The 23325-nt window shown below is 44.3% G+C and overlaps 1 protein-coding gene across 1 annotated transcript in view; it reads left to right on the forward strand.

The window, feature by feature from the left end:
- PAFAH2 (platelet activating factor acetylhydrolase 2) overlaps positions 1-23325 on the forward strand; it is a 57600-nt gene that overhangs the window by 16477 nt on the left and 17798 nt on the right. The window contains exons 7-9 of the mRNA XM_073666666.1: positions 10921-11012; positions 12000-12170; positions 20169-20317. Coding sequence (XP_073522767.1) covers positions 10921-11012; positions 12000-12170; positions 20169-20317 — 412 coding nt within the window. The remainder of the gene's footprint in view (positions 1-10920; positions 11013-11999; positions 12171-20168; positions 20318-23325) is intronic.

Here is a 23325-nt window from a genome sequence, read left to right on the forward strand (position 1 = left end):
GCTGCACCTACCCGGCTTCTACCAGCAAAGATGGCCAAGGGTGGAGCTGGACTTGTCTCGTCTTCAACTATGGTACCCGGTCAGATCTTCTAAATAGATTTTCTCTGAAATGCCAATACCTGCTGGAATCGTGCTGCCAGGCCCTGATTCATGCTGCATGCGGTTTAGGCAGCATCAATCAGGTGAAAGGCTCCTATTAATGACCGCTGGTATGACTTTTTACAGTGATCAGTAAAGGCTTTCGAATAAAATTGCATGGTAAGCAGCACTGAAATCTCCATGCCCTGGCTGCTAACTTATACCCGGGGCATGGAGGAAAACTGTGATAGGGTTATCACTGCTGCCATCGCTGTGATAAGACTTTCACTGCCAGCACAGCACAAGAAGAAGCCAGACTCTTCCGTAGCTCTCCGCCTTTTCTTTCCTCTGACTTGTAATTTTGTGAGAGGTAAAAAGAGAGACCTACTGGGAAAGTTGTCCCAAATACAAAAATGTGTAAAGACTAAACAGAGAAATCACATAGATTTTATTACATTTTACATTTGTAACACTCTTTTTCTAACCCTAACTATCTTTAGAGATAATGTTAGGGTTAGTGTAATAACATATTTACTCACAAAAGTAATAAAAACTTTTTTAACAATGTATACATTATTTTAACATTTTATGGCTGATAAACAAAATACCTAGAGGAAGAAAAGGGCAAACTCTAAAGTTTAGGGTTTGTTCACTTGTAGCTTTTTTGATGCTTTTTCTGCATAAAAAATACAGGCTATACCCAGAAAACCACAGTGGAAATTACGTGTATTCTTGATGCAGTTTTGACAGATTTTTTTATGCTTCTTTTTGGTGCTAAGCCATTCTGATCGCAGTGAGGAAAAAGTTCAGTAAAAGTATTGAAACAATTGTTTTGCTGCATTTTTATATACCACGGGTCAAATAATGCAAATTATAAAAAAAACACACCATGTGATTGAGATTTTAGATTCATTTTTTTATTACTGTAAAACGCTGCATTTTTTCCATATGAATAACACAGAAAAAAGCTTAATAAATGCTACATACTAAAAAGCGCATAGAAAGGTTCATTCTTCTACATTTATGTTATGGTCTACAAAATAATGTCAGGCCATTTACAATATTCCATTTTAATTTTCCTATTAAATTTTAAATACATCAGGCTATTTTAGACCATATTTTAATCAGAGAAAATACAATACGCCAGCTTATATGATATCTTTGCAGTCAGAAATACTATCTTATCAGAATTACTAACATAATTGAATACTTTTGTGAATTTGTTTTTAGAGAAACATTTATCACTCATATGGATATAGAAATATATTTTGTTTATTTGTGTGAGTGTGAGTATTTTTATATATACAGTATATATATATATATATATATATAGATATATATATAGATATATATAAATATATATATATTGTGAGATAGCTCCCATCGACTATGTGTCCATGAGCTATGTATCACAGAGGTGATGTAATCCTGGAGTGTTGCTCTAGTGCAGTGTTGCTCTAGTGCAGGCCCACCAACAGGTCATGTTTTCAGGATTTCCTTAGTATTGCACAGGTGATGGAATTATTGCCTGTTCAGGTGATGTAAATATCACCTGTGCAATACTAAGGAAATACTGAGAACATGATCTGTGGTGGGCCTTGAGGGCTGGAGTTGGGGAACCCTGCGCTAGTAAACCTAAGCACTAAAAGGATTGTTTAGTGCATCCGGGTCCAGGTTTTATGGGCAACTTGAGAGATGGGTGGGTCTTGTTGCCCACATACTTCATCTCTAGGTGTGGTTAACCAGTTAAAATGGAGGCCGTTGTTTGGCACATGGTCTGTGTTTGGAGGCAGAAGGTCTCCTGTGTGTTGTAGTCTCCCGACTGAGCCAGTGAACTGGATGCTATCTAGCCTGTGTGCCCACAGGACTGGCTAACCAGAGACTTTGCCTAAAGGACTCTTTACTTTGTTTTGCCTGCACTAAAGGCTGTTTGTTGAATCTCTTATAGCCATATTTTGTTCACAACAGAACATAGGACACAGATCAGAAGGTGAAAGAAATTTTCTATTTAATTTGAACAAATGAAGTAATTTATAAACTGACGGCAGCAACACAACTCAAAAAAGTTGGGACAGGGCTGTGTCTACCATTGTGTAGCATTCCCTCTTCTTTTTGCATCAGTGTAAACATCTGGTAAGCGAGGAGACTGGAGTTTTGGGAGAGGAATTGTTATGCACACGCCCGGGCTGAGCGGCGTGTGCGTGTGATTGTAGTGATTCCACTGGACCATGAACCGGAGAGTGCCTGGAGGGGCGTGACTAAGTATCTGGCCGATCCGACCAAGATGGCACGACGGCATATGACGCCAGTGCACCAGGGAGAAACCGGGCAGAGGGACCAGGTGCTACTCCAGGTCAAACTCCGGACACGGGGGTTGACCCACACAGGGATTACTGGATCAGGCTGGTTAGGCTGGCGCACAGACTGGAGGGTATAGGCAGGCACGACTGGTATGCAGGCAGGCGGGTAAAGGCAAGCGCAGCTAGAGTGCAGACAGGGAGGCACTAGCAGGTAGGAACACAGGCGGGATAGGACCCAGTACACACTGGGACTCAGGAACAATACAGGTAGAGGGGTACAGGCAAGCACAGCTAGAGTGCAGACAGGGAGGCACTAGCAGGTAGGAACACAGGCGGGATAGGACCCAGTACACACTGGGACTCAGGAACAGGCAGGTTAGGCTGGCACAGACTGGTGGATATAAGCAAACACGGCAGGTATGCAGATGGGTGGATACAGGCGAGTATGCAGGCAGGGAGGTACTGGCCGAAAGGACGGGCTGGAGCACAGAAAGGTTAAGACCCAGTACAGACTGGGTCACAGAACCGCAGATGCGGTAGACAACCACAGCAGAGAGGGAACGCCCGAAGCGGTGGGCAAGAACAGAGCAGGACAGGGCTGCAGGAGCAGCGGGCAGAAGCAGGGCAGGACAGGACAGGACTGCCGGAGCAGCGGGCAGAAGCAGGGCAGGACAGGACTGCCGGAGCAGCGGGCAGAAGCAGGGCAGGACAGGACTGCCGGAGCAGCGGGCAGAAGCAGGGCAGGACAGGACTGCCGGAGCAGCGGGCAGAAGCAGGGCAGGACAGGACTGCCGGAGCAGCGGGCAGAAGCAGGGCAGGACAGGACTGCCGGAGCAGCAGGCAGAAGCAGGGCAGGACAGGACTGCCGGAGCAGTGAGCAAGGAGTCAGAGCAGGCTAGAACCGCCGGAGCGGTAAGCAAAGGAGTCAGAGCAGGCTAGGCTGAGTAGGGGGGACAGGGCTCTGTTCACACGGAACAGACAGGAAGGGAAAGGCAGAGCCAGACACCCACAGGGTACTTGCAGTGAAGTAGCGAGTGGACCACAAACTCACAAACGGGAGTACAGAGACAACAAGCAGGAGTTAGGTACGAGTTCAGACTCTGCAGAAAAAGGAAGGGAATGGACATAGAGGCAAAACAGGTAAAGGATAGGAGAGAGTTCAGACTGGAACTGAGTGTACGGAGGAGACCGACACTGCAGAGAGATACAGGAGCGGGTCTGGGAATACGGCCCCCAGAGAGGCAGGACGAACAGGCAAGGAGCGTGTTCAGACAGGACAGACAAGATACAGGAGCGGGTCTAGGAAATCAGCCCCTAGAAGGCGAGAGGAACAGGCTAGGAGCGTGTTCAGACAGGTCAGACAAGATACAGGAACAGGTCTAGGTAATCGGCCCCTAGAAGGCAGGAGGAACAGGCAAGGAGCATGTTCAGACAGGCCTGGAAATACAGCCTCCAGGAAAGGCAGACAAGAGAACACAGAACGGGACCTGGCACCTTCAGAGTGCAAGCACACACTGAAAGAAACACTATGCTCAGGCAGGGATAGATGGGCGCAGCTGAGCTATATACCAGGTGACAGACAGCAATAGGCTGAGGACGCACAAGAGGTGTGACCCACAGCAGGTACAAAAAGCAGGAAGTGATCGGGCGCCGCCCTTAAGCAGCAGAAACAGACACAAACAGACAGCATGGAGGGAAGCCAGAGAGACATTCTGGACAGGAGATCAAGTGCGCGCTCTTGCACAGTGGGAGATGGACCACTATGCAAGGACGCCGCCAGGTATGTTACAGTACCCCCCCCCTTACGCCCCCTCTTCTTCAGGCCTGCCAGAATCTTCCGCAGGGAATTCGAGGGCCAATTCTTCACTTCGAAGAGATCACTTCCACTGTCCACCGGAAAAACTGGTCTCCTCTGGGTAGCTAGGATGCTACCTCCCATCCAGCCACCCTTAGCAACAGACGAAACGGGTGGAGTACCAGGAACAGCACACAAGGAAGTCTCTCTCCACATATTTTCAGGTGGCACCCCAGAGGGTATAGGAGACAACTGGAAGTCCTCCACCGGGTTGGAGGGGGACAGAGACTTGGGGGTAATCTCTGCTTCGAGGTACATCTTGTCAAGCTCACAGGAAGAAATAGACGGGTTATCAGGTACATAATGAGGAAAAGTCACTGTCTCTTTGTTTTCTGGTGGTACCCCGGAGGATTCAGGAAACAACTGGAGGTCCTCCGCCGGGTCAGAAGAGTGCAGAGGCTCAGAGAAAACATCTGCTTCAGAGTACACTAGGTCGGACTCACTGGACGAAGCAGGCGAGGTATCGGGTACCGAGTATAGGAAAGTCTCTGTCCATTCTCCACCAGGTGGCACCCCAAAGGGTTCTGGAGACAACTGGCGGTCCTCCGCCTGGTCAGAGGGGTGTAGAGACTCACGGGTAACCTCTGCTTCAGAGTACACTAGGTCGGACTCACTGGACGAAGCAAGCGAGGTATCAGATCCAGGATATAGGAAAGTCTCTGTCCATTTACCACCAGGTGGCACCCCGAAGGGTTCTGGAGACAACTGGAGGTCCTCCGCCTGGTCAGAGGAGAGTAGAGACTCGGGAGTAACCACTGCTTCAGAGTACACTAGGTTGGACTCACTGGACGAAGCGAGCGAGGTATCAGGTACAGAGTATAGGAGAGTCTCTGTCCTTTCGCTACCAGGTAGCACCCCGAAGGGTTCAGGAGACAACTGGAGGTCCTCCGCCTGGTCGGAGGGGTGTAGAGACTCGGGAGTAACCTCTGCTTCGGAGTACACTAGGTTGGACTCACTGGACGAAGCGAGCGAGGTATCAGGTACAGAGTATAGGAGAGTCTCTGTCCTTTCGCTACCAGGTAGCACCCCGAAGGGTTCAGGAGACAACTGGAGGTCCTCCGCCTGGTCGGAGGGGTGTAGAGACTCGGGGGTAACTACCACTTTGGGGTACCCATTGTCAGGCTCACAGGACGAAGCGGACAAAGTATCGAGTACCGGGTGTAGAGAATTCTCTCTCCATTTGTCATCGAGTGGTATCCCGGAGGATTCAGGAGGCAACAGGGGGTCCTCCGCCAGGTAGTAGAGGTGCACAGACTCTGAGGTAACCACAGCTTTGGAGCATCCTTGGAGATGCACACCGGTTAAAGTGGGTGAAGCATCTGATGCCGGGTGCAGGAAGTTCTCCTGTGTGGAGTCTGGATGGGCAGAAGTCTCTTCGGGCAGGAGAACTGGTGCACTACCCACGCACATTACCCGTTGGGGCTTCTCCGGGATACAGGGAGATGAAGCTTCAGTAGGGACTTCAAGGTTGGGGTCAGGAGGTCTCAGGGAGGACAGACCCTGGCGTGACGGCTTGCCTCTACGTCTAGCACGTCTGGACTGCCTTTTGAGGTTGGGAGAAGTATTCCGGAAAGCGTAGTCACCCTGTGAGGATTCTGGGTGGGCAGTAGTCTCATTGGGCTGGAGGACTATTGCGCTACCCACACACATTACCCATTGGGGCTGCTCCGGGATATTGGGAAGTGAAGCTTCAGCAGGAGCCTCCGGGTTAGGATCATCGAAGACCATTAGAAAGGCCACCAGGAAGGCCATTAGGTCCAGGAGGATCGGATCCTGTGTTTCATATAGGGGGTTGATCCATTCCAAGGCATCACCCGCCAGGTAAGACATAATGAATGCCACCTTAACCCGATCGGTGGGAAAACATAGAGGGTAGAACTTGAAGTGTAGCATGCATTGCTCCACAAATGCACGACTTTGTCTAGGATCCCCATAATAACGTAGCGGATCCGCGGGAACGAGAGCAGATAGATCCATCTGGACGGGTGCGAAATTCGCCTGGAACTCAGCTAAAGGAAAAAAAAAAATATTTATTTATTTATTTTAATGCATGTATTCGCTGGAAAACTTCTCAGAGAGCGAAGGCCGTGGGGCTCAACGGGAACCATGGCCTGAGCATGCTGTTATGCACACGCCCGGGCTGAGCGGCGTGTGCGTGTGATTGTAGTGATTCCACTGGACCATGAACCGGAGAGTGCCTGGAGGGGCGTGACTAAGTATCTGGCCGATCCGACCAAGATGGCACGACGGCATACGACGCCAGTGCACCAGGGAGAAACCGGGCAGAGGGACCAGGTGCTACTCCAGGTCAAACTCCGGACACGGGGGTTGACCCACACAGGGATTACTGGATCAGGCTGGTTAGGCTGGCGCACAGACTGGAGGGTATAGGCAGGCACGACTGGTATGCAGGCAGGCGGGTAAAGGCAAGCGCAGACAGGGAGGCACTAGCAGGTAGGAACACAGGCGGGATAGGACCCAGTACACACTGGGACTCAGGAACAATACAGGTAGAGGGGTACAGGCAAGCACAGCTAGAGTGCAGACAGGGAGGCACTAGCAGGTAGGAACACAGGCGGGATAGGACCCAGTACACACTGGGACTCAGGAACAGGCAGGTTAGGCTGGCACAGACTGGTGGATATAAGCAAACACGGCAGGTATGCAGATGGGTGGATACAGGCGAGTATGCAGGCAGGGAGGTACTGGCCGAAAGGACGGGCTGGAGCACAGAAAGGTTAAGACCCAGTACAGACTGGGTCACAGAACCGCAGATGCGGTAGACAACCACAGCAGAGAGGGAACGCCCGAAGCGGTGGGCAAGAACAGAGTAGGACAGGGCTGCAGGAGCAGCGGGCAGAAGCAGGGCAGGACAGGACAGGACTGCCGGAGCAGCGGGCAGAAGCAGGGCAGGACAGGACTGCCGGAGCAGCGGGCAGAAGCAGGGCAGGACAGGACTGCCGGAGCAGTGAGCAAGGAGTCAGAGCAGGCTAGAACCGCCGGAGCGGTGAGCAAAGGAGTCAGAGCAGGCTAGGCTGAGTAGGGGGGACAGGGCTCTGTTCACACGGAACAGACAGGAAGGGAAAGGCAGAGCCAGACACCCACAGGGTACTTGCAGTGAAGTAGCGAGTGGACCACAAACTCACAAACGGGAGTACAGAGACAACAAGCAGGAGTTAGGTACGAGTTCAGACTCTGCAGAAAAAGGAAGGGAACGGACATAGAGGCAAAACAGGTAAAGGATAGGAGAGAGTTCAGACTGGAACTGAGTGTACGGAGGAGACCGACACTGCAGAGGGATACAGGAGCGGGTCTGGGAATACGGCCCCCAGAGAGGCAGGACGAACAGGCAAGGAGCGTGTTCAGACAGGACAGACAAGATACAGGAGCGGGTCTAGGAAATCAGCCCCTAGAAGGCGAGAGGAACAGGCTAGGAGCGTGTTCAGACAGGTCAGACAAGATACAGGAACAGGTCTAGGTAATCGGCCCCTAGAAGGCAGGAGGAACAGGCAAGGAGCGTGTTCAGACAGGCCTGGAAATACAGCCTCCAGGAAAGGCAGACAAGAGAACACAGAACGGGACCTGGCACCTTCAGAGTGCAAGCACACACTGAAAGAAACACTATGCTCAGGCAGGGATAGATGGGCGCAGCTGAGCTATATACCAGGTGACAGACAGCAATAGGCTGAGGACGCACAAGAGGTGTGACCCACAGCAGGTACAAAAAGCAGGAAGTGATCGGGCGCCGCCCTTAAGCAGCAGAAACAGACACAAACAGACAGCATGGAGGGAAGCCAGAGAGACATTCTGGACAGGAGATCAAGTGCGCGCTCTTGCACAGTGGGAGATGGACCACTATGCAAGGACGCCGCCAGGTATGTTACAGGAATGTTGTCCCATTCTTGTCTGATGAAGGATTCTAGTTGCTCAACAGTTCTGGATCTTCTTTATTGGATAAATCCTTTCATAATTTGCCAAATGTTTTCCATTGGTGAAGGGTCTGGATTGCTGGTTGCCAGGTCATCACTCGAACTCTTCTTCTGTGAAGATGGGTGTGTTGTGATGGATGTAGTATGTGGTTTATGATTGTGTTACTGTAAGGTGCAAGGCCTTCCCTGAAATACACGTCTAGATGCATATATTGATCCAAAACCTTTACATAATGCTCAGCATTGATAAAGCTCCAATCTATAGGTACTAATACAACTCCATGATGAGATTTTGGTGAGTTTTTTATGCTGCGTATTTTTGCTTTGCAAAAAATGCAACGTCTTACAGTTCCAACAAAATGGATGGGACTTATAGAAATCTCCTGCCCAGTGTGCTTTTTTACGCAGCTTAAACTGACTTGAAACCCGCAACTTGTTGATTTCTTTTGTGGGTACACTGAGTTTAATGTGCAGATTTTCCCCATAAAAATGAATGAGGCTACGTTTCCACAATGAGCTTTTGGTGAGTTTTTTACGCTGTGTATTTTTAAAAAATGTAAATGACGCACCCCTGGGCCTGTGTCGCGCAGCGTTGCGCACGCGGGAGCTTACCCGGAGCCGGATCTGTTGAGGGTTGTAGTCTCGTGGCGGTGACCCGGTCCGTGCCCAGGGAGTCAGACTAAGTGGCGCTGTATTAGCAGTAGATGTTGGATGACTACGCCACCCGTTGAATGCAGCTTTGGAGCTGCCGCTGCAGGGCAGACCGCTGAGGCCGGTGGAAGGATGGTGCAGCGGGGATGGTATAACCCCCAACGGGAGGGGTATGGCCTCAGGGCAGCCGACGTGGATGATGGGGGTAGCAGGAACCACTCGGAGACGGTACGGTGTAGTTCAGGGTCTTTACTGGTGACAAAGATAGACCCTCCCGGAGTACTGGCTAGCGATTGGGGCCTGGTCAGTCCTTGAGCAGATGGGATCTCCCCTGGCCAGGCGGAGTTGTAGGCCTCCCAAACTAACTGTACTCTTCTGGCTACCTTGCTAGAGGCGGGTATAAGTAGCCCACGTCCCTGAGTGTACCGTGTGGTGCTCACCCGTATGGCCGGTGACTCGGGGCCTTCTGGTAGCTTCCGCTCCACGACGGCGGTGCTGGTCCCATGCGTGTGACCGTGCCTTCGGGTTTCTTGGCCAGAGGACCTGGAATCCCCTGCCTGACGGATTCTGCTGCTGGGTAGGAGTTAGTCCCCACAGCCTCGGACTCCGGGTCCGGTAAGAAATCTTCTCAGTCAGGGCGAGCTCTGCAGCTGCCAGCCCCTGACTCCTTGTAACACTGCTCCCACAGAGCTCGTGTTGTTTCTTCCCATAGCTGCTTCTCTTCTCTGTCTCTACTTCTGGCATGGCCCAGGAGCTGGGCCCAGCCGGAGCCACAGCTCCCTGTCAGCCCTCCTGGCTGAACTCTCCCTCTGAACTCCCTAACCCTGCCTCAGCCCCAGGTTTATATAGGGGAAGTTCTTCCCCTCCCAGGACTGGGCAGGAGGTGTGGCATGCACAGGATCCCTGACCAAGAGACCTCCCACCTGCTCTCAGACATAACATTGCCGTTACTGTGGAAACCAGACCCCTGGGGTGCCACATAAATAACCTATTTTACTTAATGGTTGCTGAAAATCTGTAACTTCAAAAACTCACCAAAAGCTCATTGTGGGAACATAGCCTTAGATACAGAAAATCCACACTTGAAAAATGCATGTTTTTAGTGCGTTTACACTGCGGAAAAGCACTAAAAACACATTTAGTTTTGCTTGATACCATTCACTTTACCATATAATGTGATGAAAAATAGGGGAAAAAATCCAAGCTGGGGGAAATGGTAAAAAAAAAAATCACAATTCTGCCATTGTTTGTTAGCTTTCATTTTTATAGTGTTCACTATGTGCTAAAAATATGCTGGTAACTAGATTTAACAGGTCAGTATGATTACAACGATACCAAATTTGTATAGTTTTTTTATTGATTAAAAAAAAATGTAAACTTTGGAAAGAAAATGGTTTGTGTCGCCATTTTCTGAACAGGTAACTATTACTAACTATTACTTTTAGTTGGTAGGGCTTGTTTTCAAGTAGTGAGCTGTTGGGGTTTTTTGTACTATTTTGGGGTAAGTAGGACATTTTGATCACTTATTATTGCCTTCTTTGGGGGGGGGAGTGACAGAAAAATAGCAATTTTAGCATTTTGAGTCTTATTTTTTCTTTTTTATGAATGCGATAATGTGAGATATGTTTGTTTTTTCACATTCTTTTTTTTTTGTAAATGTGGATAAAGGAGTGATTCACATTTAAGTTTCTTTTAATTAATGTTTTGTTAATTTCGTTAGACTTCTTTTTAAGTCCCCTTATGGGACTTGAACCTGTGATCACTTGCACTATATACTGCACTAGATCAGTATAGCTCTATATAGTTAAAATAACAATCTCCTATGAAAGGATGGTGCAGCTCCTGAGCCTACTCCATACACATGAATCCAACCAGTGTCACTAAGGAGTTAATAGGATAACCCTTTAAAATACCCCAAGACCTGACTATTTATTAGTACACAACAAAATGTTCCCATCCCTGCATACTCTGAGATGATAATTCTGTATAACAATAACATTTTCCCATCACTGTTTTACTTGTAGTAGATATTTTGTATAAACTCCATTTTTATTATACATATATCTATATACCGTATATACATATGTATATATATATATTTTTTTAGGATAGAATGGACTTCAATAGAGTAGCTGTTATGGGTCACTCATTTGGGGGAGCCACTGCCCTGCTTAGTTTGGTGAAGAACGATATTTTCCGGTGAGTACTTTCAGTATATTACAATCCTAAAATATATGACCACTTTTGTAAACATTATGGAAAATTCAATAAGACATATTTTCAGTTGTTTCACACTTTTTTGTTAAGTATATAATTCCACATGTATTAATTCATAGTTTTGATGCCTTCAGTGTGAATGTACAATTTTCAAAGTCAGGAAAATACAGACAAATCTTTAAATGAGAAGGTGTGTCCAAACTTTTGGCCTGTACTGTGTATATATTTTTAGTTTCTGGCTGTAATCTAAAATCTTACAAGGCCTCTTCCACATGTCCTGATATTTCCGGTACTAGAAAAATCAGTACCGGAGATATTTGGCATACGTGCGGCAACCGTGTGCCGCATCAGTATCACAGGTACTGGCGCCTGGGAATCAGCTGTACAATTCGCGCTGTTTCCCAGCACCAGGTGCTGGAGGCATCTCTCATCATTGTCCCCTGCAAGGGACAATGTTAAGAATTGTATTAAGCCCCCACTATCTCCAACAAGTGTAAAATGAAGTATAAAGCTAAAACACATTATACTCACCTTTACACCTAATTCCCTGAGGCCATTGTCCCCTGTAAACAAACCAAAAATAAAAAAGACACAATATCCCTCACCTGTCTGAAGCTTAAATAATCCAGTGCCCCACACCGTAATCCATCTGTGCGACATTTCTGCATGAGCGTGAGCGGCGGCTTGAAGCCACCGCACACGTTGAGAAGCTGAGGAAAATGACTCGCTGCAGCGAGCGGGCCCCTGAACTGGGCTGAGCTCACTGAGTGACAGGACACAACTGGAGATATGCTCTTCATATCTCTTTGCTAGACCTGGTGCTAATGCACAAAGCTGTCAGACAGCCGCGAGCCACACATCATGGGCCCACAAGCCACATGTAGCTCCCAAACCACAGGTTGGGGAACCTTGCTGTAGTGCCTTTAATTCTTCACATGACATTACAACTACATTTTTCCTGTCTTTTAGGTGTGCAGTAGTTTTGGATCCCTGGATGTTTCCTCTTGAGGATACTTGCTATCCAGGCATACAGAAACCAATATTGTTAATCAATACAGAAACTTTTCAGACGAGAGAAAGTATAGAGAAAATAAAGAGAATGAATTCACTTGGAGCTGATCTGAAATACCTGACTGTAAAGTAAGTAAGATTTAGTACTGTGGGACTTGGTTCACACTCTGCATTTTTTCCATGCGTTTTTCAAGGTTAAAAAACTCTGCATTTTACAGAACTAGCCAAGTGAATGAGATTAGTGAATCTTATGCACATACTGCTTATTTTTCCTCTGGGATTTGAACTATCGAAGTGTTTTTTAAAATCTCCAGCATGTTAATTTTTTCAGCGTTTTTGCGGTGTTTTTCTCTTATTCAGAAAAGGGGGGGGGATACAAGTAAATACGCATCAGAGCGCAAGTAAAAAAAAAAAAGTGTCAAAAATCCACATTCCAACCAACATTCTGGTTTTTGGTGCAGAAAAATCTGCTGCAAATATTCAAATTTTCCAGTAATGCTTTATAGTTTTGAGTTAATTATACAACTGCAAAACTCTCATTGGGGAGCTGTATCAAACTATATTTACAGTGGCTTGCGAAAGTATTCACCCCCTTGTTTTTTTACCTGTTTTGTTACATTAAAACATGTGTTTAAATATTTTTATAATCCGATTTGCGTGTGAAAGTGAGAAAATATACACATAAGTTAAATTTATGGGATCAAATGACTAAAAATTGACATGTGTATATGTATCCACCCCCCTAAAGTCAGTACTTTGTAGAACCTCCTTTTGCAGCAATTACAGCTTCCAGTCACTTTGGATAAGTCTCTATGAGCTCTCCACATCTTGCCACTGGCAAAACTGCTCCAGCTCCTTCAAGTTAGATGGTTGGTTTCCTTTGGTGAATAGCAGTCTTTAAGTCTGACCACAGATTCTCAATTGGATTAAGGTCTGGGCTTTGACTAGGCCACTCCAAAACATTTATATGTTTCCAGTTAAACCACTCGAGTGTTGCTTTAGCAGTATGCTTAGGGTTGTTGTCTTGTTGGAAGGTGAACCCCCGTTCCAGTCTCAAATCACTGACAGACTGAAACAGGATTTCCTCTATAATATCCCTGTACTTGACACCATCCATCTTCCCCTCGACTTGGACAATTTTCCCTGCTTCTGAAAAACATCCCCACAGCATGATGCTGCCACCACCATGTTTCACTGTGGGGATGGTGTTCTTTAGGTGATGAGCTGTGTTGGTTTAGCCCCAGACATAGTGTCTACCTTGGTGGCCAAAAAGTTCAATTTTAGTTTCATCTGACCACAATACCTTCCTCCATACATTTGGGGAGTCTTCCACATGTCTTTTAGCAAACTCAAAATAAGCCTTACAATTTTTGTGTGTAAGTAAAGGCTTTTTTCTGCCCACTTTTCCATAAAGGCCACCATTATGGAGTGTACGGCTTATTATGGTCGTATGGTCTCTGCTTAGGAACTCTGCACCTCCTTCAGGGTTACTTTTGGTCTCTGTTCTGCCTCTCTTAATAATATCCTCCTTGCTCGTGCTTAAAGTTTTTATGGGCAGTCCTTTTCTTGGCATGTTCTTTCCATTTGATGATAATGAATTTGATGCTGCATGGCTTCCAATGGCACTGGGTCACTTTGTCAATTGACAAAAGCTCTGGTAGAGCTGAAACGTTTTGTTGCTGATGTGAATAAATGACTGATTCGCTACATGTGAGTGCCGGGACCTTTTCCTTCTCTGGTATGTTACCGTTCCACGTTCACCGCTGAAAAGAATACAAACAGCTACGGAGTGCCGACTATTTTTCTATTTTAACATCTGTAAGGAGTCTGTATGTTCTCCCTGTGTTTGCGTGGGTTTCCTCCCGGTTCTTTGGTTTCCTCCCACACTCCAAAGACATACTGATAGGGAGTTTGTGATTGTGATCCCTAATGGGAACAGTGATGATAATGTCTGTGAAGTGCTGTGGAATTAATGGCGCTATATAAGTGAGTAAAATAAATAAATTGGTCAGCACTTCAAAGTACAGGTGGACAATGACCCAAAACATACTGCGAAAGCAACCCAGGAGTTTTTTATGGCAAAAAATTTGAATATTATGCAATGGCCAAGTCAATCACCAGATCTTAACCCCATCAAGCATGCATTTCGAATGTTTAAGACAAAACTTAAAGGGGTTTTCCCACAAACAAAAGTTGATTTTAATCAGCATATCTTAGAGTAATAATAAGTTCCACAATTGGTTGTGTTTAAGTAAAATGTTCCTGTGCTGAGATAATCTTATAAATGTGTCCTGCTGTGTACTGTGTAATGGCTGTGTCTGACAGTACAAGAACATGGTCTGATCATACCACATCTCCTTGGCTGGGGAGGAAGCAAAAGAAGAGTATACAGACATTACAGTAGGGGATCACAGCTGATTGTTTAAAAAGAAGCAGGGAAATGTTTTACCTCACAAAAACAATGTTTTACTTCATAGAAAGAATCAGCTGCAATCCCATGCTGTTCTGTCTGTATACTCTTTTGCTTCTTCCCCTGCCCAGGAGCTGAGAGATGATCAGACCATATTCCATACACGGTGAGACACAGCCATTACACAGTACACAGCAGGGGCACATTTATAAGATTATCTCAGCACAGGAACATTTTATTTAAACACATCCAATTGTGGAACTTATTATTATTTAAAGATCTATTGATTAAAATGTACTTTTGTTCGTGGTAAAACCCCTTTAAGGCAGGCATACCCACAAACAAGCAACAACTGAAGTCAGCTGCAGTAAAGGCCTGGCAAAGCATCACAAAGGTGGAAACCCAGTGTTTGGTGACATCCATGGCTTCCGGACTTCAGGTAGTCACTGCCTGTAAAGGATTCTCTACAAAGTATTAAAAATAAACTACACTGTGTTCCAAATTATTATGCAAAAAGTGTTTAGGAGTGATAAGGGAAGAATTTGTTTGTTTGTCAGTTAAACTCATTGATGGTGATGTGTGTCAGGGCTCTTTATATCACTGTAAGCAATTGCAGACACCTGTGCTAATTAGTTTGGCAGGTGTGTCCAATGAAAGGCAAGACTACTTAAGAAGGCTGTCCCACATTATTAAGCAGCCTACATTTTCTGCCAAAATGGGAAAGAAAAAGGATATGTCGGCTGCTGAGAAGCAACAAATTGTGGAGTGTTTAGGTCAAGGCATGACTACAATCAACATTGCCAAGACACTTCATCCTGATCATCGCACAATCAAGAAGTATGTAGCTGATTCACAGTACACACGTGTGCGTGCTGATAAGGGAAAATTGAGGACTCTTTCCTACAGGCAATTACGTCAAGTTAAAAGAGCAAAAAAGCCTTGTCATAGCAGCAGACAAGTTTTTGAAGCTGCTGGTGCCTCCAACGTCCCCCGAACAACAAGATGCAGGGTCCTTCAGAGGTTTGCAGCTGTGCGTAAGCCATCCTGTCGTCCTCCTCTATCCACTGCACACAAGCAGAAATGGCTCCAGTGGGCCAAACAATACATGAAGACTGACTTCAAAACTGTTTTGTTCACCGATGAGTGCCGTGCAACACTCGATGGTCCAGATGGATGGAGTGGAGGATGGCTGGTGATGTACACCCTATGCAAACATGGCTACGGCGCCAACAAGGAGGAGGTGGAGTAATGTTTTGGGCTGGAATCATGGGGAGAGAGATTGTCGGCCCCTTTAGGATCCCTGAAGGGGTAAAGAGGCACTCCATAATGTATGTTGAGTTTCTCAAACAGCACTTCCTTCCATGGTTCAAGAAGAAGAACCGTGCATTCCGCAGCAAGATCATTTTCATGCATGATAATGCACCGTCTCATGCTGCACATAACACATCTGCATCTCTGGCTGCTATGGGCATAAAAGGGGACAAACTTATGGTGTGGCCCCCATGCTCCCCTGACCTCAACCCCATTGAGAACCTATGGCGCATAATCAAAAGGAGTGTCTATGATGGCGGGAGGCAGTTCACATCTAAGCAACAGCTCTGGGAGGGTATTCTGTCCTCATGCAAAACAATTGAAGCAGAAACCATCCAAAACCTGACAAATTCAATGGACGAGAGAGTTCAGAAGCTCCTTTCAAACAAGCGGTCCTATGTGCAAATGTAACATCACCTAGAATAAAGTTTTGAGTTGAAAACTGTTTGATTTCAGTTTGTAATAACCTGCTAATGCTTATAATTTCAAAAATGACCATTTTTTTGTTCTTTATTAAAATAAAAAGGTTGAAAACTCTGCTGTGCATAATAATTTGGAACATGCATTTTGAGTGCAGTTTGAGATTTTATTTTTTTTAAAAATATACTGTTATCATAGGCAGTTTGTACAAAAACCTTTCAATTGTACTCTAATAGTTATTTGACTGGAAAATTACAATGACTGCAATTCATATAGGTAATTTGGGAAAATCTGAGAAAATATTATTTGCATAATAATTTGGAACACAGTGTATTTATGGTAACGTTAATTTGTCCCATTACTTTTGAGCCCTTGAAATGAGGAGGCTTTATAGAAAAATGGTTGCAATTCCTAAACGTTTCACAGGATATTTTTGTTCATCCCCTTTAATTAAGCCTGAAAGTCTGCACTTCAATTTTATCTCAGTTGTTTCATTTTAAATCCAAAATAGTGACGTGCAGAGCCAAAATCATGAAGGTTCAGTCACTGTCCAAATATTTCTGGACCTAACTTGTTATTGTCTGGTTTACATAATAAGCAATGTTTGACAGGTTCCATAACCCACTGAGTTGTTGTTGTACCAGACAGAGCAGTGATTCCTCAGAAGAAGACATCTGCGCCGCACATTCCCAAACACGTCAAGTCTGTGGATTATTTTCTCTCTATCAGAAGCTACAGAATGCACATTTCTATAAATAATTTAGAAGTATATTTTGACAGCCTAGTAAAAATAGCATTTGTGCCGAGGCTCTTAACAACTTCCTTAGTTTTAGCTTTGATCCTACTTTTTTATGCAATTGAACAATTGCATGCTGTTTGTAAGTAGCATGTGTAAGACACAGCAGAGTGTATATACACCGATTAGCCACAATACTAGAACCACCTGCCTGATATTATGCACTTTGCTGCATCATATGCAACAAGCTGTGATACACTGTTGATCCTCACACCTTTTTCATCAATTTGGGCTTCAGTTGCTTTTCTGTGTGATAAGATCAGACAGGCTAGCCATAACTTCCTACACAGATCAATGAGCCTTGCGTGCCCACAATCAAGGCACTGGTTCATCAGTTGTCCTTTGTTGGTCCACTTTTGGTGGATTCCAGACTAATGAAAGCTTTATGAACTATAAAACCACTGACAAATGAGCTGAGTAATTTTAGCATCTTGTTAATGGGTGGGAAAAATTAGGTAGCAATGGAAAAGACAGTCCTCTTGAAATTGATGTGTTGGAAGCATGGAAAAATTGGCAATTATAAGGATCTGAGAAACTTTGGCAAGGATCAAAAGTTGACTAGTCAACTTGGTCAGAGCATCTCCATAAATCCATTCAAGTTGATTTGACCTCCAAATGCCAAGATCTCAATCCGATCAAGAGTCTGGGGGATGTGCTAGAAAAACAAGCCACTTCAGTACTTCTACAGTATATTGGTGGCCCATCCTTAGCATAGGTCATCAATATCAGATCAGTGGGTGTGTGACACCAGGCACTCCCAACGACGATCAGTTATTCCTGGTGCTGGCCTGATATGATCAGACTTGTTGTCAGATGCCACAAGTCACCTTTAGCCTTGTCAAGTCCATGCTTTGTTGGGTCAGAGCTGGAATTACAGCACAAGGGGACTGTAGGTGATTGACAGATCTCTCTGTCAATGAACATAGGGAGAGGCCTGTCAAATCACCTGCAGTGGAGCAGGGAGAAGCTGACCAGGGACGGTGTCAGACTAGTCAGGTCTCTCCTTTATAGTCCCTGGCTGATTCTTCAAACTATGTTTTCTCTGGAAGCTGAAGAGTTTCACAGAAGAACATACCTGGCTACAATCATGCAGCCAGGCTTTGATCCATGCTGCCCATGGTTTCGAGCATCGATCAAGTGACAGGTTCCCATTAAATGGCGTTTATCACTCTACGTTCCAGTAGGTTTTTAAATATAGGATGGGTTTTGACCTGATGTCAAACAAAATGCACATATATGGTATTATTATAATGGGTAACATTAGAGACTTATTACATTACAGCACAAAGTGAAATAAAAATTTCTGCCCATGTTGACCTATGTAGTGCTACCTTAGGTGGTTCCATTTTATACATAAGAAAAAAACATCTCTCTCGCAATAAGACAGAGCAAAGAGCCAGTGCAGCTCTCTACAGCTGAAGACCTTTAGTAAGCATCCTTTTTAAAGGAGATGTTTGGGCAAAATTAAAATTTTACAGGTGACTTTGTATAATAAAATACAACAAAATAATTCTCACCTATCAGCACTTACGTGGATCCAGCGCAAGCCGCACCATGATCTGCGTTTACACTGGCAGGGAGACATCACTGTTCCATCAGCAGTAGGACTGGTGCAGCCTGGGATTGGCCACCTAGTCAGGTGACTTCAGCACAGCATGATCAGTGACATTAGCGTTGACACGCTGCTGAAGACACTTAACTCACAGCCTGTGCTGGATCTAGGTAAGTGCCAATAGGTGAATATCGATTCCTTTGTTGTTTTTTTAAATATACCAAGCTGCCAGATAAGTGTTAATTTTGCCCGGACAACCTTTTTAACTAAACTGTTATGCATGTGGCTATTAACTGAACTTTTCGCTTGTCTGTTGTTTATAATTATTCTGTAATAAGCAGATTTGGTTTTCAGTACCATCTCTATGCTGATATCACCCAATTATACACCTCTTCCCCTGACATCACCCCTACCCTAATACAAAATACTAGGGATTGTCTGTCTGCTGTCTCCAACATCATGTCCTCCCTCTATCTGAAACTGAATCTCTCCAAAACTGAACTTCTCATGTTTCCCCCTCTACTAACCTAACTATACCCGACATTGCAATTGCCTTGGGTGGCTCAACCTTAACTCCCAAACAGCACACTCGCTGTCTTGGGATCATATTTGACACAGAACTTTCCTTTATTCCCTATATTCAGTCACGCACTCACTCATGTCATCTGCACCATAAAAATATCAGCGAAGTCTGACGTTTTCTCAGCTTTGAAACTGCAAAAACTGTTACTATTCACTCTCGTCTGGACTACTGCAACTCTCTTCTGATCAATCTCCCTCTAACTAAACTCTCTCCTCTCCAATCTGTCCTAAATGCGGCAGCCAGGGTCGTATTTCTTTCCAGCTGCTACAATGGATGCCTTCACCTTGTGCCAGTCAATGCACTGGTTACCCATTCACTTCAGAATATAATATAAACATATCTTTCTTACCCACAAAGCTCTCCTCAGTTTTGCACCACTCTACATCTCCATCCTCATCAAGTCTATCACCCTACCCTAGCTCTCTGTTCTGCAATTGATCTAAGACATCTAACATCCTCCATAATCTGAACCTCCCAACTCCATCTCAAAGACTTCTCTAGTGCTGCACCAGTCTTCTGGAATGCGCTACCCCTTATTATCCGATTATTACCAAGTCCTCACATTTTTAAGCATGCTTTAAAAACCCATCTCTTTAGACAAGCCTATCACCTAACTTTGGTAATCTAACTCTTCCCTGTTCTCTCTATCTACATTTTCCTCCAAACCTGGTGCTTTCTGCTCATCTGTCTTGACATCACTATGTACCTAATAGTACTTTTGTCCATAAAATGGCTCCTGATGGAGGAACATGTCACCAGATTTGTCCATCAACCTCCTCCAATAGAAAAGCACCTTTCCCATGTGAGGTGTTCTACTATTGGAGGAGGCTAATGGACAGGTTTGGTCACATGCTCCTCCACCAGCACCATTGTATGGACAGAAGTGCTGGTCATTTGTGAGGAAAGCTGCAGTAACAAGAGAAAGTGGACAAGCCCTGAATCACCTAAAGCCTACAATGGAAATTGCTCTTTAATAAATATCTGTCATTTAAAGGTCAGACAAATATCATTGTCTGTTTCTAAAAAACTGATTAAGCTGTTTACCGTCTTATTAGGGGCTGTGTCCATCAAGGCCAAACTGATTTTGCCTTCATGACTGGTTACCTGGCAAACAAGATTGCAGGCACACAAGGAACAATAAATCCACATCATTGCTTGAAGATCCACATTGCTTATTCACTAGATTTTCTGCACAAGCATCTGGGTAAGTATTTATTAGATATACTTTGATGTATTTTATGTATTCTTTTTGTGCACTGATTTCTTTGCACTTAAAGAGGTTCTGTGAGAAATGTAATAAAATGAATAAATAATACACATATAAATATTAAACATTTTTCTAAATACCTTTATATAGCAAGAAAGTATGTTTTATCTAGTGCACTCAGTCAGGATTCCAAGATGGCCGCTACCATCAATCACAAGCCATCATAGATCTCAGAGGAAATGTAGTGGGACGCTACATGAAGCACAAGACATAGGTCAGAGTAGTGTCCGATCAGGCATCGGGAACGCATATTCCTCTTTTCAGTCATCCTGACAGGACGCTGAGAGCAACCAGACTAAAGGAGAAGATGAACACTTTTTAGTTGACTGAGAATGAACATTCATCTCAGCCTACCTGACAGTTTTAGTGCGTCTGTCTTGTGGTTCTCGCAGTTCGTCCCACTGCGTGTCCTGGCAGTTGCCAAGTTTAAAATCCTGACAGAGTGCAGTAGATAAAGCAGACCTATTTGCTAAAGGGGCCTTAATCTTCAGCGCCGCTTTTTCACAGGGCTGAGGATTAAGTGAATGGCGACCCCCAGCAGGCACAAATCCAGCGCATGATAGCTGTATATGACAGCTGATAACACCCTGTGGCATCGGCCCCGACCAGTTTTGGAACCAGTCAGGGACGATTAACCCCTTAAATGCCGCTGACAATTGCCATAGCAGCATCTAAATGGTTAAAAGGGAGTTAAAAGACCCCCTTTGACACTATCGGCCTGATTGTAATTGAGGGTTCCAATGGTTGCCATGGTACCCTGAGGTCATCTGATGACCCTAGGGTACAGTGGCCTGTTACATCCTGCTATAAGCAGGCCCTAACAGTCTTTGTCAGTGAGTACTGCAGTGTATGAGACCAGTGATCAAAATAAAAAATCTTCATGTCCCAAGTGAAGATAAAAAAGTAAAAAAAAAAAAAAGTTAAATAAAATATGTCAAAAAAAGCATACAAAAAAGCACAGACAAATCACTAAAAGCCATTTTGCCACTAAAAACATAGCCTTTGTATTAAAACTAAAATAAACAAAAAATAATACACATAATTGGTATCGCCACGTCCAGAACGACCTGAACTATAAAACTGGCATGTTCTTTTTTGTGTTTGGCAACAGAATAATAAAAAACACGTCAAAAGTTTAGCTTTTTCATCACACAAAAAATGTAATAAAAAGCAATCAAAAAGTTATATGTTAAAAAAAAACCTGTATAAATAAAAACACCAAATCATCCCACAAAAAACAAGCACTAATATGGCTCATTTGGGGAAAAAAAGTTACAGCTCTCAGAATATGGTGATGCCAAAACAAATTCATTTGTATAAAATATTTTTTTTAGTCTGTAAAAATAGCAAAGCATAAAAAAATATAAATCTGTTATCACTAAAATCATACTGACCCAAAGAACAAATCACTTTTACTATACCAATGAACCACACAAAAAAAAATATAAAAATAATAACTGAATTGTTGGTTTTTGTTCATTCTTTGTTTCAAACATCTCAATAAAAAGCAATCAAAAAATGTTGTGTGCTCAAAAAATGGTACCAAAAAAATCTTCAACTCGGCCCACAAACATTAACACAAACATTAAGGGGTTTTTCTACTTTTCAGGCACCTTTGGGCTCCGCAAACGTCACCCATAAACTATTCTACCAAAAGCCAAATAGAGCTCCTTCCTTCTCAGCCCTAACGTGTGGCCAAACAGTAGTTTCCGATGACATATAGGGCATCACCGCATTCATGAGAAATTGTGCAATAAATTGTGGGGTCCAATTTCACCTATTAACCCTTGTGAAACTGACAAATTTGCAGAAAATAAAAAAAATATTTTTTTACCACTAAAATGTCATATTTCCATGTCCCAATGTTATAAAATTCTGTGAGGTACCTGTGGGTTCTAAATACTCACTACACCCTTAGATGAATTTTTTAAGCAGTGAAGTTTCCAATATGGGGTTTCTGCTGTTCTGATACCTCAGAGTCTCAGCTAATGGAGCCCACAATCTATTCATGCGGAATCTGCGTTCTAAAATCCAAGTATCGTTCCTTCCCATCCGATCCCTGCCGTGTACTCAAACAGTAGTGGGATACTGCCACATGTGGGATACTGCCATGTTCAGTAAAAATTGCATAACAAACTGTCCTCTCCATTTTCTACTATTATCCCTTGTGTGATTTAAAACTTTGAGGCTTTAGCGAAAATCTCTTACGTTTTTTGTATTCACGACCCAATCTTATAAAATCCTATGATGTAATTTGTCGTTAAAAATGCTCACGACACCCATAGATCAATTCCTTATGGGGTTTAGTTTGCCAAATAAGGTCACTTGTGGGTGTTTCTCCTTTTTTTGTTACCTCAAGGGCTCTGCAAATGCCACACGGTGTCCAAATATGCCTTCCAAAAATTAAATAACGCTCTTTGCATTTCCACGTGCCCAAACAGCAGTTTTTGACCACAAATGGGGTATCACTGTGTTTGGGAGAAATTGCATAACAAATTATGGGGTCCACTTTCTCCTATTACCCCTCGTGTAAATTATACATTTATTGCTAAAACAGTATTTTAGTAAAAAAAAAAAGTAATTTATTGTTTTCACATCTAAATGTTATAAAGTTTTGTGAATCATCTGTAGGTTAAAAATGAACAGTACACCCCTAATGAATTCCTTGAGGAGTCTCGTTTCCAAAATGAGAACACTTGTGGGGGGTTTCTGCTGTTTTAGCATTTTAGGAGCACTGCAAATGCGACATGGCATTCACAATCTATTCCAGACAAATTTAGGCTCCAAAAATCAAATAGCACTCTTGCCTTACTGAGCCCTGCCATGTCCCAAGCTGCAGTTTTTGACCACATATGGGGTATCATCACGTTCTGGAGAAATTGCGTAAGAAATTATGGGGTTTGTTTTCACCTTTTATACACTGTGAAAATTACAAATTTGGGGCT

This window comes from Phyllobates terribilis, unplaced genomic scaffold (genome assembly GCF_046119375.1).
Source record: "Phyllobates terribilis strain yellow unplaced genomic scaffold, ASM4611937v1 Scaffold_2__4_contigs__length_985480577, whole genome shotgun sequence".
NCBI lineage: Eukaryota > Metazoa > Chordata > Amphibia > Anura > Dendrobatidae > Phyllobates > Phyllobates terribilis.